A 15,139-nucleotide genomic window follows, 5' to 3' on the forward strand; every position below is an offset into this window, starting at 1 on the left:
GCGCTGATGATTTAACACACACACACAGATATAGATATATTGATGCAATACAGATCACACCAGAACACCAATACGGCAATCCAGATCTTTGGTTCTATGAAATGATATTATTTTATTGTATTATTTTATTGTATTTAAAACATTCCACCACATAAACCAGTTCCATGGCACATCTTAAAATATCCATGTATTACGGTCCCTTAATCAATTGGTGCGTATTTATTAAGATCTAACGAAAAAGTACATCTTTTGATTACAGTAGATGAGAGAATAACGCAATAGATTGCGTGAGGTTAGGAAGACAGGTTCAGACGTGTACGCTCATACGTGATGACGTTGATAACGTAAGCACGCACCGAACATGAAAGCCAATATACGCTAAGAATGAGCACGCCGTGTCTTCAGTCAGTGCAGTGAGCGAGCGTCGAGCGGAGAAAGGAAGCAGAGAGGGACCAAACTAGGCCAGGGTGTACTTTTAAATCTTTCGCGGAGAGTTTAGTGTTATTGGAGCAGCATTATGACCGACAAAATGGATATGTCTTTAGACGACATTATCAAGCAGAACAGGCAGCAGAGAGGTGGAGGTCGGGGAGGAAGAGGTCGAGGCCGCGGAGGCTCACTCGGCGGCCGTGGTGGAGGCGTAGGCCGCCTTGGAGCCGGCGGCGCAGGATTTGGAGGCCGAGGAGGCAGCGGATCCGGCCCCATGAGGAACCGACAGAACCTGAACCGCGGTAGAGGCAGACCAACGCCTTACAGCAGGGTATGAGAAAATTAGAGGATTGGGCAGAAAAAGGAAAATCCTTCGGCAGTCCTGAAAATGCCTGGTTAACGTCCTTCTGTTCTACGCAGGCTTGCTAGCTAACGAGCTAGCCAGTTTGCTAGTCAAGCCATAAAATGATTGCTATAACCGCCAATTGTCCCTCATGTGAGCGCTCTGGTTTGCGGTTAAGCATTTATGGAAATAGTATGCATAATGTATCTCTTCTCCATCAACCCATGTGTTTTACATCGCTTTTCAAGAAGAGGCCTTTGGAGAGTGCATTCTTTAGCTCTACTGGCTAACTAGTTACAGTTGGCCTCGGCGGCGCCATTTTGAATCCAGCACCTTAAATTACAGCTAAGTCGCCCACGGTCAATAATAAGGTCTTTTCAACCCAAGTGTCTGTATGATGCTAAGAAGAAACCACTTCATCGAGAAATTTTCGCATCAAAAGATTTTTTTCACATCTTTTGAGAATATAAAAATCCCACACACGGAGACCGGGTGGCCTTTTGTTCGGGAGTGGCTGGCGGGTTTCACAACAAGGCCTGTTTGGTGGCTTTTCAACCATTGTCGCCCTGCCTAGTGGATGGATCGGTGGACTTCAACCCCTCCCCCAGTAGTGTTGATGTAATCTTCACTCCTTAAGTGTGAAGGAGAATGTAAACGACCCAAACAAAGCCCCAGTCAAAATGGCGTGGTCTCAAAATGGACGCTTTAATCATCGCTGGTTAAGAGGGAGGAGTATCCGGCCCTAGTTGGGTTTTCTGATCCAACCCGATTGCTCTTATGGACAATTTGCCCCTTCACGAAAGCCCCTTTCGTGCCTTGATAAAGAACTTTTGAGCGGGCAGGAAGCCTTGGTGCGACGCTGGAGGCCACGCTGCTTCAGATGGCGACCCCGTACCCGAGGATCTGGAGAGCATTTGGTGGAGACGCAGATGGCAAGATTGGTATCTAGCTGGGGAGGGCAAGCAGTTTAGGACTTAGTTTAATGCTCAGTTTGTATTCTGTGTAAATGTATACGTTCTGTATCCCAGAATTTGTAATGCTTGAAATAGTATGCATCATTTGTACAAGCCATGTTCAACTTATCCCCTTGGTAGTTAGATTTGTATATATTTCTATCGGACCGATTCACTTGCTTGTGATGGGGTGGGCAGGGAACAATGGGGACCGTCTTGGGGGAGTTGAGCACCCTGGCCCTTGTGGAAGTGGAGCCCCTGCTTGCCCCAACACCCAGCCCTGTGGACTGTGAATGACAGAGGCAGGGGGATCCTGAAGTCAGCAGGTGCGTTCTCTTTCATCTGTTGCAGCCGAAACAGCTTCCAGATAAGTGGCAGCATGACATGTTTGACAATGGCTTCAACGGCTTCAATGGTGCTGCTGGCAGCGGAGGAGCCGGTGTGGAAACTGGAGGGAAGCTCCTCGTCTCCAATCTCGACTTTGGCGTCTCAGATGCAGATATTCAGGTATTTTATAAGGAACTTTTATCTAGTGGGTTGGTTTATTGTTTGCAACATTTTTGGAATGCCAAAAAAATGTTATCGCTGACACCTGTTTCCATTTTTCTTTCACTAGGAACTCTTTGCAGAATTTGGGACTTTAAAAAAGGCTGCCGTTCATTACGACCGATCAGGAAGAAGCCTGGGAACAGCGGACGTTCACTTTGAAAGAAGAGCAGATGCCCACAAGGCCATGAAACAGTACAATGGCATCCCACTTGATGGTAAGTCTTATTAGGGTCAAGCACGTAATGATATATATTGTTGTGACATGAGACGCACTCGATCCTTAAGCATTACAACCCAATTAAAATTGTCTTGTCTTCTAGGACGGCCTATGAACATACAGCTGGTCACATCACAGATTGACACACAGAGACGACCTATGCAGGGGTGAGTAAGCTTTCTTACGATTAAAAAAAACTTAACAGAATTGCAATCCTATTAATGCATTTTAGCTCATGATTTTTTTATATTCTTGTTTCCAGTCTAAATAGAGGTGGCGGCATGAACAGAAATCGTGGTACTGGTGGTTATGGAGGCATGCAAAGAGGACGTGGAGGACGTGGCGCAGGCGGCTCCAGAGGGAGGGGTAGAGGCGGACGAGGAGGGGGTGGCGGCAAGCAGCAGTTATCAGCAGAGGAACTCGACGCCCAGTTAGATGCTTACAATGCTAGGGTGTGTTTTGATGTCAATACTTTGACTTATTAGGAATTTCATATTTGCAGTTTGTCTAATTTCTTCTTTTTTTCCCCCTCAGATGGACACCAGCTAAGGGATGAAGATCTTGTGATTTGTCCCATCCTGTCTTCAGATTGGTGGTTGTTACAAATGTGTGGAATATTTTACATCTTATCACGTGATTGAATTTATTGTTCCAACCCATTTCTTTTAAATGCTCCATAATGTTTTTTACCAGTATTTTTATTTTATTGTAATTTTTCTTTTTTCTCTCACAAAGAATTGTTTTGGCTGTAGGTAAATGTGAGTTGGGTTTTCCCCAATTCCTCCTTGTACTCCTGTAGTTAATGGAACTTGTAATAAAACCTGCAGTGCATAGTAAAAAGATGTTGTCTCTCACTACTATGTCCATAGGCTTGACAACTTGGCATCTTTTTAAAGTCTCATATTTAAGGAACGTTAATGTTCATGATGCCAATTTGATTTGGTTTACTGATGTGTCAATGCTTGGATTTGTAAATGGTTTCTAATAGAGTAAAAAAAATGTCAACCACAATCAAATGTACATGTATTTTGTTATAGGTTTAACAGAAGATGATGTAATCAGAAGTATCAGATCTTGATTGAGGTCAATGAGGGACTGTGTGATTGGCCAGCTGATCTTTTAGAATAAACATTTTCATTGGGTATTTCTGAAGCCTTTTTATTTTGTTGTTGACTGAAATTTCACTATGGTGGTGCAGTGGGTATCGCTGTTTCCTGCAGCAAGGCTTCCTCCCACAACCAAAAACACAAGCTTGGGTGAATCCGTTACTCCTTGTGTGTGGCCTTGCAATAATCTAAGGTAGTCACGTGTGAAGACGTCAGGGTGACCCAGATATGTAGAAGCGGCTGTAAACTGACCTTCAGGAATATGAAATTCAGCACTGAAGCTCTAGTGACTAAAGGAGACTAAAAGCTGTTGGTACAAACGAGTATTAACAGAGCCGTGCAGTAGGACACTACTTCAACCAGTAGATGTCGTGCCGGACCTGAATCCACACGGAATTTCACAGCATCCCTTCTTGGAGGGATCTGGGCGTTACTTTGGTTGCCTGTTTTCTGCGAGGATGAGCTGAAACATGAAAGGAATTTTAAGCGTAAAACGTCCGGACCTGATTAGAGGAAGATGCAAGTCTATGCAGCACAAACCTGCTTGGCCTTGTCACAAAAAGCCGGAATTATGTCTACAGAGAAATTTCTTTTTTTTCACCTATAGATCCAACTTCCTTCTTGCTTTTCGTGATAGATGTTGAACAGCTTAAAAAAATGTAGGATTTGGTTGATTGAGTCATTGCCTTAAAATACTGTATGAATAAAATACTTTGGGGAATTTGAAAATGCACATTTGCTCACCTGTATAAACGATCTCCTTAATAATGAGCGATTTGATATATGCTCAATTTACATTTACTACATCGAGCATGTTTGTTCGTCTGGAGGGTGGAGGACATCATTTTATATTGAATGACTTCCAGGTGCAATTTGCGGATCACTTTTTCCTTTCGTTCAGAAGTGGACATTATCTTCATTTTTCCAATATCATAAAAAAATATTAATAGTGAAATTAAAATAAAAGATACCGGGGTACGGTATCCTACAGAATTTAATCCGGATATAGGGGCTTAAGTTTTAATGCTTATGAAAAACTATACTTGTGTTGATAAACATTTTAAAAAAACTGATATTTGTTTTATTCTAACAATTGACAGTACACGTCTGTCTTGTCTGACTGACTGACTGCATTTTTCATGTTTTCAGGTTAAAGCCAGCTTTTATTTTGAAGGCCTCAAACTGGATGCGTGTTTTTTTTTCTCTCCCCTTTTCGTTCACACCTTTTTCTCTGTCGCTTCACTTCGATCCATTTTCCCACCTTTGGCGAGAGTCGGACCTTACCGTCCAGCAGTACAGCGGTAAGAACGGATAAACTACTTTATAAACTCGTTTTCTGACTTGTTACCCACTGTTCACACACACACACACACACACACACACACACACACACACACACACACACACGCACACATCTAAATCGGTGTGAGGGTAGTTTCTGTATCTACACTTGAAGAAGGATTTAGAAACTTTCCTCATGAGCGTTTGCTGCGTTCACTTTCACCAAATACCTTGCGACTTTTGAATTTGACGGAAATTGTTTTAGCCAACATATTAATGTGTATAAAACATTGTCATTATTTAATAACTTATTTATTTAGAGAGGTTGTGGGGGGGGGGTCATGATAAATATTGTGGTGGTAGTGAGGAGTGTGTGGAAAATCATACGCATTTTCTGGGTTTACAATCTTATTTCAGATTCCATTCTGTTCTGTGTTTTAAGAAGTCTGGGTGTTTGTCATGTGCTGCAAGGAACGTGTAAGGCCACTTCCTGAAACTTTTTTTTACATTTAAGCAGGCTGGTAGAGCTCAAGATCCACCTGCGGAGTTCCTCCATAAGTTAGATGACATGCGACAAAATCATTTTCATTCACCCACCCGGACGGACAGGATCAATTAATACACTTAATAAATTCATTAAGTTCCAAAGGAACAAACGGACCGTCTGCAATCTGCAACGCGAATAATGAAACACAATCTAAATGATTGGGTTTGCACGATCTGTTCTGCGTTTGGGGCTTTGCAGACGGTCCCTGTCCACACAGACCAGCAGGACCCGTCCAGGTGGGATTGAGCTGGAGATGAGGAAAATTAAATTATAACTGATTGTTCTCTTGACTTTTCTCCAACGAGTCTTTGCTCTGCAAAAGTTTGACTCTAAGAATAATCTCCAACTTGACTGTGACACACCTTAATCACACATTTTGCAGCAGCGCACATGTGTCTCATCGGCTGATTTTCAGAATGTCACTTTTGTGCAATTCATAGCTTGACAGAAACAGACAGAAAGACTCGAATAATGATTTCCTGTAGAGGTCATCAAAACGAATAATGCTCATATGCCTTCCTGTTTTGTGATAAATGGCCCGGATGCTGGTTTTTTTCCACCCTTCTAGGCCTTGAGTGACTTTCAGATGTATTTCTGTTATTGCCTCACGTTTGCAGTTTTAATTCTCTATTTAGGCCTTGTGTAATCCATATGATGAACTTTTAACTATCAGATAAATCGCATGTATAATTTCAGTTAGGAATTAAAGTCAGTGTCAAACACAAATATGAAAGAGTGTAACGGTCACAACCACCAGGCTGCCCTCATCTACTTCCTATATGTGTAATACTATCTTTTGAAATTTAAGACATCCTTGTCCCGAGTTTAAAAAAAACAAAAAACACTTTTATTGTTTTGTTAGTGTGTGGCATTCAGTAATTGCTATCTAAGCAAGCACGTAATGGAGAGTATTCTTAACACTTAAGTCCAGTGAACAGGAAAAGAATTACCCAAAGCAATGCTTTGTGGAATGCAGCTAAATTAACCTGACACAATTATGTCAGTAAATAAAAATGTCGTTGAGGCTGTCGTGCTGAAAAGGTTTGAGGAAGTGTTGCACCAAGAGCTGGTGGCCGAGCTGATGAAACAGAGAGGAACCCAACGGCAACAGAAATGGAGAACGGGCCAAAAATAAACACAAGGGTCAGTAGACAGAATGAACAGAACAGTAAAAGCCTAGCAGAGAGATAGTTGTCAGAGGAAATGGGACGGAGCACGAATAAATAGGAAGTTAAAAAAAAAAAATCTGGTGAGAAGTCATTCTGTAAAGGAGGAAGCTGCCAGAGATCAGGGCTTATACCTCTGATCAAGGAGTCCCTGCAACGTGTCTGTGCATACAGTGGCTTGCAAAAGTATTCAGCCCCCCCCCAAGAATTTTTTTGACATTTTGCCACATTTCAGGCTTCAAACTTCAAACTTAAAGATAACAAACTGAAAATATTTTTCAAGAATCAACAAGATGGTAGACACAATCGTGAAGTGGAACCAAATTTATTCAACCATTTTATATTGTGTTCAGAAATAAAAAACTGAAAAGTAGGATGTGCAAAAATATTGGCCCCCTGTTCTCTCAGCTCATCCAACTGACTCCAGAAGTTCCCTGATGACTTCTGAATGATCCAATGTTGACCTAAATGACAACATTGACAGAGTGCCCCTGTGTGTCATTTGGTCCCACGTTTGCACATCCTACTTGTCAGTTTTTTTATTTCTAAACACAATATAAAATGTTGAATAAATTTGGTTCCACTTCACGATTGTGTCTACCATCTTGTTGATTCTTGAAAAATATTTTCAGTTTGTTATCTTTAAGTTTGAAGCCTGAAATGTGGCCAAATGTCAAAAAGGCTTGGGGGGCTGAATACTTTTGCAAGCCACTGTAATTATCAGGCAAGGTCTATTTTTGAGGAGTAATATATTATTGAACAATTACCATGGTCGTGGTCAAATGAAAATGTTAATAATCCTCAAACCCAAATACAGTATTTAATAATGTATTTTTCCTTCTCACTTATTTATTTTCATCTGTTAAAGTGACAATAATATATAACTCAAATTTTACAAATATGTATGTAATGTAATGTAAATAAACATTTCTGATAGTTTAAAATAAAATCAGTGACCAATCGCCACCTTTCTTTTCAATGATAAGCTTTGCATTCATGGATTCTGTCGGTTAAGAGCGTTGGCCTGTTTTCCTTCACGGTCAATCTGCCGCTGAAGAATCGCCCACAAGGTCTCCGTTGGGTTTAGGCGAGGTGAGGAAGGGGTCATGTCAGTGCAGTGGAGTCCTATGATGCATGCCATGGAGCTGACCACTGCTTGAAGAAAGTGTCTTTTAATCAGTTCATAAAACTGCTGAAAAATCAATCTTCTGATATTTGATGGCTCAGTCTTGATGTTTCAACTTGTGTGTCTTGTTTAACAGTTGTTACGTTTCAGCCGTCCTCACTTGGCCATGTCTGTGAGAACATTTTGTGCTCCTGGGCACTCAAGGTAGATTGCAGCTCTGGAATATGAAGGCACTGGAGGACAATATGTTCATGGTAGTTTCACATTTGATTTTTCTGTTAATTCACTTTTTTTTTCAACACTTTTCTCGTGACTCCGTTGACTTTTTACAACAAAACGTTTGATGGTTGTGTGATCACTTTCCATTATCTTGGGAATTTCAAAAGTGCTTCATCCCTCTGTTCTCAAATAATTTTTGTCAGTTTTTTGCCTATTTTGCCAGAGGAAAAGAACCTAGTTAATAATTATGCACACCTTGATATAGGGTGTTGATCTTTTTAGGTCGCACTCTCCCTCATTACACAACTGATATGCTTAAATCCATTAAGTATTCAGGTTTATACAGCTTGGAGTTGGAAAAAATATGCACAAAAATAATGATATGGTCAAAATACTCTTATGTGGTGTCCTCACAACATCTACTGGATAGTAGCAACACACTAAGTGCAGATAATTAGATGTGAAGGGTTAAAATCAGATAAACCTGGAATGTATATATCAGCAGCTTTGAGGCCTCTGACATCACTGATTAATGTAGGCTTAATGTTGTCACTAAAACACAAACAATGAACCTTTGCAGTTTAGATCGCTGCCTGAAAATTAGCAGTAAAGTTTTTACATTCCAAAATGGCCCGTTGGCAGACACACTAGTTCCATGACTACTTTAGAACGTGTAAATGCTTGGCAAATTCTCAAACCACAGTACACTTTTTGTATTTTGATATTATTATTATTATTATTATTATTATGGTCTATATTGCTAATAATATTTGTTTGGCGAAAACTAGGACATTCTCTCTCCTCAAGAAACCCTTGTGGATCACATGTTGATAATTCAGTGGCATTATCATCCATCCATTTTCTGTGGCTACTGTTCCGGTGCAGCTCATGGGGGTGGATGGAGCTCTTCCCAGCTGACATTCGGCAGGCAAGCATTTGTTTTGTGGACATCTAGTTGAAGATGTACCAACTTCAATGGCCAAAATCATTAATTCATAGAAATCTAAGTAGGGTCAAAATGCCAAAATTTGATAGACAAAAAAATTATAGCCAAAATATAGTTTTTCAGTCAATGGAAAGCAGCATGTATACGATGCATTCAAAAAAGAAACTGCATGGATAAAAGAGACAAAGAACAAACAGACCTTAGATGAAAGTGCCGTGGATCTGTGGCTGACATCTACAGTGCAACCGGGAGTAGAAAGTGAGGACTGAATGTCACCTCCCAAAGGTTAATGTTACTTTAAACAAGGACACACACACATACACACCCACACACACATGCACACAGATTATAGTGTTTAATACGTACCTACAGTATTATCCATCATTAAAAGATGGCTTTGCATTGCTGTAGCTGAATTATCTGGCAAGCTAGTGTCTGAGGCCGATACCGACAGTTTGTTCGACTTCACACCTTTGAGTATCCCTCACAGGAGAGGCAGTTGTATGCTTTGCAGTGAGAGTAGTCAGCAAGGCAACATCCATGGTTTGCAGTTTCTAAATATTTCGCCTAAGGATTTGTTTTGACTTGCCTTTCACTTCACCACATGGGTGTTCGTCATCAGGTATTCCTCCTGGTATGAATGAGCGGTATTACTGCGGCTGATTCCATGCCGATTATATGCAGGCCCCGCACAACAGTTAATGTCACACACGCATCGCATCACAAGCGCACACACAACAAATAACCATGACTGCTGCAAACATATCATCACCAGCATGGAATTTTCACCGTGAAAGAGGATAACTCAATATATGTTTCATAGTAGTCTAAGATATTATGAATTTTAATTAGACTTTTGAAAATTAAACCTTGAGAAATTCATACACACACACACACACACCAATGTCATTCTGCAGGGAGTTCCTGATCCTGTCATTGTCAGTGACATCTCAGTGAAGTTTATAACTCAAGATGATCCTGATGTGTCACAAGTGGCACCTTCTATTATTTTCTTTTCGCTCAATGCTTCATTAGGATTAATCCCACTTTCTATGATCTTAATCTTCAACTGCGTTGCTAAGGAACAGGCCTAATCTGAAGTTTCAAATGCAGTTTATTCTGTCAGTTTAAGATGTAGCTACTTAGCTGCAGCCCACATTGTTTGAGCAGGGTTAGCCAGAAAGAATGTGCACCATTCCTGGCCGGTGAAGTAAATATTGTCGGACTAATCTGTTTTAGTCAGAGGCACGAGCCTTTAATTTGCTGGATCAGCAACTTCTTACTTGGCTGAAATGTCATCTGGGAATGATGCGGGGGCCGTAGACATTGTGTCGGGCAGGTAGAAACAATTTGTTCTTCACATGATGTCAGTAATTGTAAACAAAGAACTAAAGAACACTTTGACCCTCAGACAGAGTCGATCAATAGGATGTAAATGTTACATAAAAAAGCTGTTAATGAACCTCGCATGAGGTCAAACACTGGTGTAATTTACAACAAGATGAAACTAGTTGCACAACATTTCACCCACATGTACCACCTGCCCTGTAGGAAGGAGGCAATCTTTATTAGGATCATTATGAGCAGATAAAAAGCCACAAATGTTGATTATTCCGAGGATCTGTTGGAAGAGTTTCAAAATTATTAAAGCAGTGATGAATATAGTAGAATAGTTTCTGGCACACATTACTCCATCATATGAAGGGACTTGGGTTGTGCGTATTATTAGGTGAATGGAAGTATCTCAATGGGCCTGATTAGATCCTGGTGGCTAGGGACTAGTGTTTTATGTCTATCTCCTATGGAGGAGGCTTTCATGTTCATAATCGAAGAAGGACAAACTACTTCACACGTAAGTTGCTTTCTGCAAAAGTGCCAAAGCATAGGCTTCATGGGTTTGTGTGCTTCAGTGTTTCACGATACCTGTGATTTTGACATTTGACAATTACTTCATTTGATTGGAAATGTGACTTTGAAGGCAGTTCTGATTTTTTCTTTTTTTATAGCAACTCACCTCCACAGCATACATCCAAAACAGGTCACAAGCCAGTTCTGGTAAAAGATTATAGGTTGCATCATTTGCTGATTGATTTCTTCTATATACTTTCTGGATGGGGTGGGGGTTGATATCGTCAGATGGCCCTGCTAAATGAATAGTACTGCTCTGTAAACACGTTTAATGTACAAAACTGGTTGAACACAGTATTAGCTCTATGTCTCTGTCCCTTGTAAACATTTCTTGCTGCAGGGCTATTGACTACACATCTCTATCAGTAGGTGTGTGTAGCACAGCGTCTTATGTATGCATTCCAGCAGCATAAGCACTTCCTTCTCCAGAATGTTACCAGTAACCAACAGATTCAAGGAAGTAACTAAACAACTGGTTGGTTGACGTTTGAGGAGTGTGATGAGCTAGAATAGCATAGTTGTCTAGTCGTGGCTTGTTGTCTCTTTGGAGTAAGAAATAATCATGTTTCCTCCTGACAAGAAACATGCAGCTCAACAGTCAAAAGTATTAGTCTGCCAAACAAGACGTTTTTGAATGCGCAGAGGCTCCTCCTGGAAAATGTGTGTTGTCACTTCCTGCGTGGCTCATACCGACTGTACACTGCAGAGAATTAGTATATCAAAGAGGGTGAACAGAACAGAACCATGCATGGGAGTGCCTGCCTGCTATCAGCACGTCAGCGCTGTAAAAAATGGTTATGATCAGGAAGTACTTCTCTTCCTCTTCAGCTTGCGTTTTTTTTAATGTGCACACATGTTTATGCACATTCTGTTGTACGTTTAAGGATTTCTGCTTCAGCAAATTCAACTAATAGTTGTTTGGGTGATGATCAAAAAGTAGTTATTAACATAATTCACAGATTGAATGTCATTTTCTCTCTATGAATTCAATTCCCCAGCTTTTTTTCTTTCGAATGAGTTTTTGTCCATGGCGAGCAGCCCACAGTAATTACAAAATCAAAAAGTTGTGAACTACATGCACAGCTGCACAAAACCTCATATTTTAAGCACCTACTAACATGTTTGAGCATTAAAACAGAATTATTATTCTTTGCAGAGGGTTTCATTATGACTCCAGCCCTCAAACCAGAGTCAAAAGACAAACATTTGAATGTGCTGCTTTTATGGTTGTTCTTTTAACATGAACAGTTGCTTTACCTCACTGGACCCCAGCCCCAGGTCAAAGGTCACTGAATTTCCTCCTGTTGAGTCATGCATAATGAGTACCCAGCTTCTGGAAGTCTTAATAGTGTCATGTTACCTTGCACCACATGTAGCTGGGATGGAAATTATTAAATCAAAATACACAATAGAAATGTTATGATTGTGTGCTGCCAGCCATCACTGCTTGATCTTCTTGCGTGCTAACCCCTTCTCACCCTGTCATTTTCTCATTGTCAATAGTACATAATGGCTGACGAAGAGCTTACACAAGAGCAGCTGGCAGAATTGTCAGTAGCTGATGAAGAAACCGAAACCCCCTCGAACTACAAAGTTCCTGCTAAAAAGACCTTAGAAGAAATAGTTAAACAGGATGAGGAAGATGAGAGTCTAGCCAAGTACAAGAAAACACTGCTGGGCAACCAGGCTGTGTGTTCAGGTAAGTGATCTCCATTAAGTCACTGCTGTGACCTTTTAGAATTTGATCACACATTCTTCACCAGTGCAACCATCTATATTAACAGCCTGCCACCTTCTTTTAGTTAGTTTTTGATTGTGTTTAGGCCATTTAATTGTGCTTAGGTACTTGCCTTTTCTTCTTAATTGAGTTCTCCCAACTTTTCACTCAGGGGCTATATATTTATGAAGATATTCTACATTTCAAGTTACTTTATTGGAATATCTGCTGTATGGCCTCAACTATAAGCATTACAAATTCAAAGAAAATATGTTGCAGTCATGGAATTTCAATTTATGCTTAGATGTAATTCATTAAACGGCTATCGTAATGTAACTTGACATCACAACAAAGCACTCTCACAAACAGACAAGCACCCAAAACCACGTTTATTGTTGTACATTGTGATCTTTCCCTCTGTCTTAGACCCCAACAGTCCCAATGTTCAGTTGACCAAGATGACTCTGGATTGTAAATCCTCCCCTGGAGATCTGTTCATTGACCTGACAGGTAAGCAAAGCGGCCCTGAATCTTTACAGCAGAATGAAACCGTGTCTTTACATTGTGTACACAGATTGTAACAAATATGAACAGGAATCACTCCCATTCTTGTGTGTAATGGCCTGTTGGGTCATCCTATTGTAGCCAGACAGGTTTCCTGTGGCAGTGGGTTAATCAGTCATTTCCTGACCACACCCTCTGCCGCTCACTGGTTCGACTTTGGCACTCTGCCACCTGGTGGCCAAGATCATTACTGCAGCTTGGTTTCTATCAACGATTCAACTAAATTATGAAATATTCAGTTGTTTATTAACCATAATCACATTGCATCATAATAGCTTCTCATATCTAGATGGCTCTGCTTAACTTTTGTTGTGTCTGTTTTGTTATCCCCTCTAGGAGACCTGAGCGGATTAAAGTCGAGGCCTTTTGTGCTGAAGGAAGGAGTCGAATACAGAATAAACTTCAGCTTCTTTGTGAGAGTCCAGCCTTTTTAAATCCCAATAGACTTTGTTTTTGTCTCAGACTGTATGAGGCAAAGAGATGTTGACCACCGCTGCTGACAAGTATTTTAAACAGGAAATTGTTGAACAGGATATTATGTATTTTGCCTTTTTGCAGGTCAACAAGGAGATCGTGTCAGGCCTGAAGTATATTCAGGAAACATACAGGAATAAAATTAAAGGTGAAGCATTGTTTTCTTTTCAGTTCTTTCGGTGGAGTTAAATTTGTTATAATCAGCTTTATTTGTCAGTTATTAACAATGTACTGAACAACTTCTTAAGTCCGTTTTTTTATCCTCCTCTTTTATGGACAGTTGACAAAACGGAATACATGGCTGGCAGCTACCCACCAAATAAGGACAAAGAACATCACTTCCTCACCAACATGGAGCAGGCACCGCATGGCACCCTCGGCCGGGGCAATTATGTCATCAAGTCCAGCTTCACCGACGATGACAAGCACGTGCATCTTTGCTTTACTTGGAGTCTCTCCATCAAAAAAGATTGGTAGTGATTCATCCTCCAGCAACATCTTTCTTCTGCTTTGTCCCCCTCCACATTTTCACTGTAATACTATTTCTATTGGGATCTATCTCTGGTTTATGTTTTTATTTATGCTTTTGCCTTTTCCATCCAGTGATCCCCGCTCTGTTTTTTTTTTTATTATTCCGCATTCCAGTCACTGCTACATTCCTTCATGTCATTAACGTTCAAGTTTTTTTTTATTTGTCTTTCAGTTAAAACATGAAATCAGTGCAATTGGAGAAAGCAAACTGTACTCTTGAAAAAATCCACTTTATAATTCCCTCTGTCCCATTCTCACATTTCCTCCTACCTGCTTTCGCTCATGTCTGTTTTTCAAATTCTTTTGTTCTATTTACATGAGCTGCTTTTTAAATCTTTGCCCAGGAAGCAGTCGTGTTGTACGTAGCCACCGTGCCATCACTGATCACAACCCACCTGAAGCCTCTGAGCAGATTATTTCAACCAGAGTCTTGTTATACAATCTTAAATTTCGGCCACCTCTTTCCAAAATTTTCAGAACCATTTAAACTGTGCTCTAAGCTATTTTGAAAGAATACTTGATGTGCAGCCGTTCTTCACCTGATCAGGGGATTCTTATCCTCTGTCCTTAATAAGAACTGCTCTATTTCCCAAACCCTCATTTTATCCAGTTTCAACATTTGTAATGAACAGGCCGTCAGGACTACGGGTATTGAACACCTTTAGTATGGGTTGGATGAGTCACTATATGTCTATTTACAAACCTTTTTCGCTGCCATACTAGACTTACTCCAGGCATAGTGGATCGGGTCCACAGTCGTACCTAAGAACTGAACAGTAATGCTGACTGTGCCTCCAGTCTCTTACATCCCACTCCTGCTGACCCAGCAGCATTGCTGTAATTGATTTCACAATGAACCAGTAGAGACACCAGTACTGGAGGCGACATGACAGGCAGTGTACACCCTGCTATGCAAGTCTTGTCTTCATTATACACTCCATTATGTCCATTCAGCCGTCATGTATTGATGGTGTGGCACTGTGTGACATTTGTCATTATCTACAGTTTACTGACCTGTTTTCACATTAAAGTGTTCAGACTGGGCCTGCATTTGTCCCGTTTG

At 40.7% G+C, this 15,139-nt stretch overlaps 2 protein-coding genes across 2 annotated transcripts; both read left to right on the forward strand.

The window, feature by feature from the left end:
- Positions 1–389: 389 nt before the first annotated feature.
- On the forward strand, positions 390–3,635 carry alyref (Aly/REF export factor). The gene is made up of 6 exons (XM_068337511.1): positions 390–760; positions 2,077–2,232; positions 2,342–2,489; positions 2,595–2,658; positions 2,754–2,943; positions 3,026–3,635. Exons 1-6 carry the CDS (start codon positions 518–520, stop codon positions 3,038–3,040), a joined length of 816 nt encoding a protein of 271 aa, XP_068193612.1. The 5' UTR covers positions 390–517; the 3' UTR covers positions 3,041–3,635.
- Positions 3,636–4,775: 1,140 nt separating this feature from the next.
- LOC137609119 (rho GDP-dissociation inhibitor 1-like) lies at positions 4,776–15,120 on the forward strand. Its single transcript, XM_068335885.1, has 6 exons — positions 4,776–4,898; positions 12,294–12,489; positions 12,934–13,017; positions 13,408–13,484; positions 13,630–13,693; positions 13,826–15,120. Exons 2-6 carry the CDS (start codon positions 12,300–12,302, stop codon positions 14,020–14,022), a joined length of 612 nt encoding a protein of 203 aa, XP_068191986.1. The 5' UTR covers positions 4,776–4,898; positions 12,294–12,299; the 3' UTR covers positions 14,023–15,120.
- The last annotated feature ends 19 nt before the right edge of the window (positions 15,121–15,139 follow it).

Source organism: Antennarius striatus, chromosome 16 (genome assembly GCF_040054535.1).
Source record: "Antennarius striatus isolate MH-2024 chromosome 16, ASM4005453v1, whole genome shotgun sequence".
NCBI lineage: Eukaryota > Metazoa > Chordata > Actinopteri > Lophiiformes > Antennariidae > Antennarius > Antennarius striatus.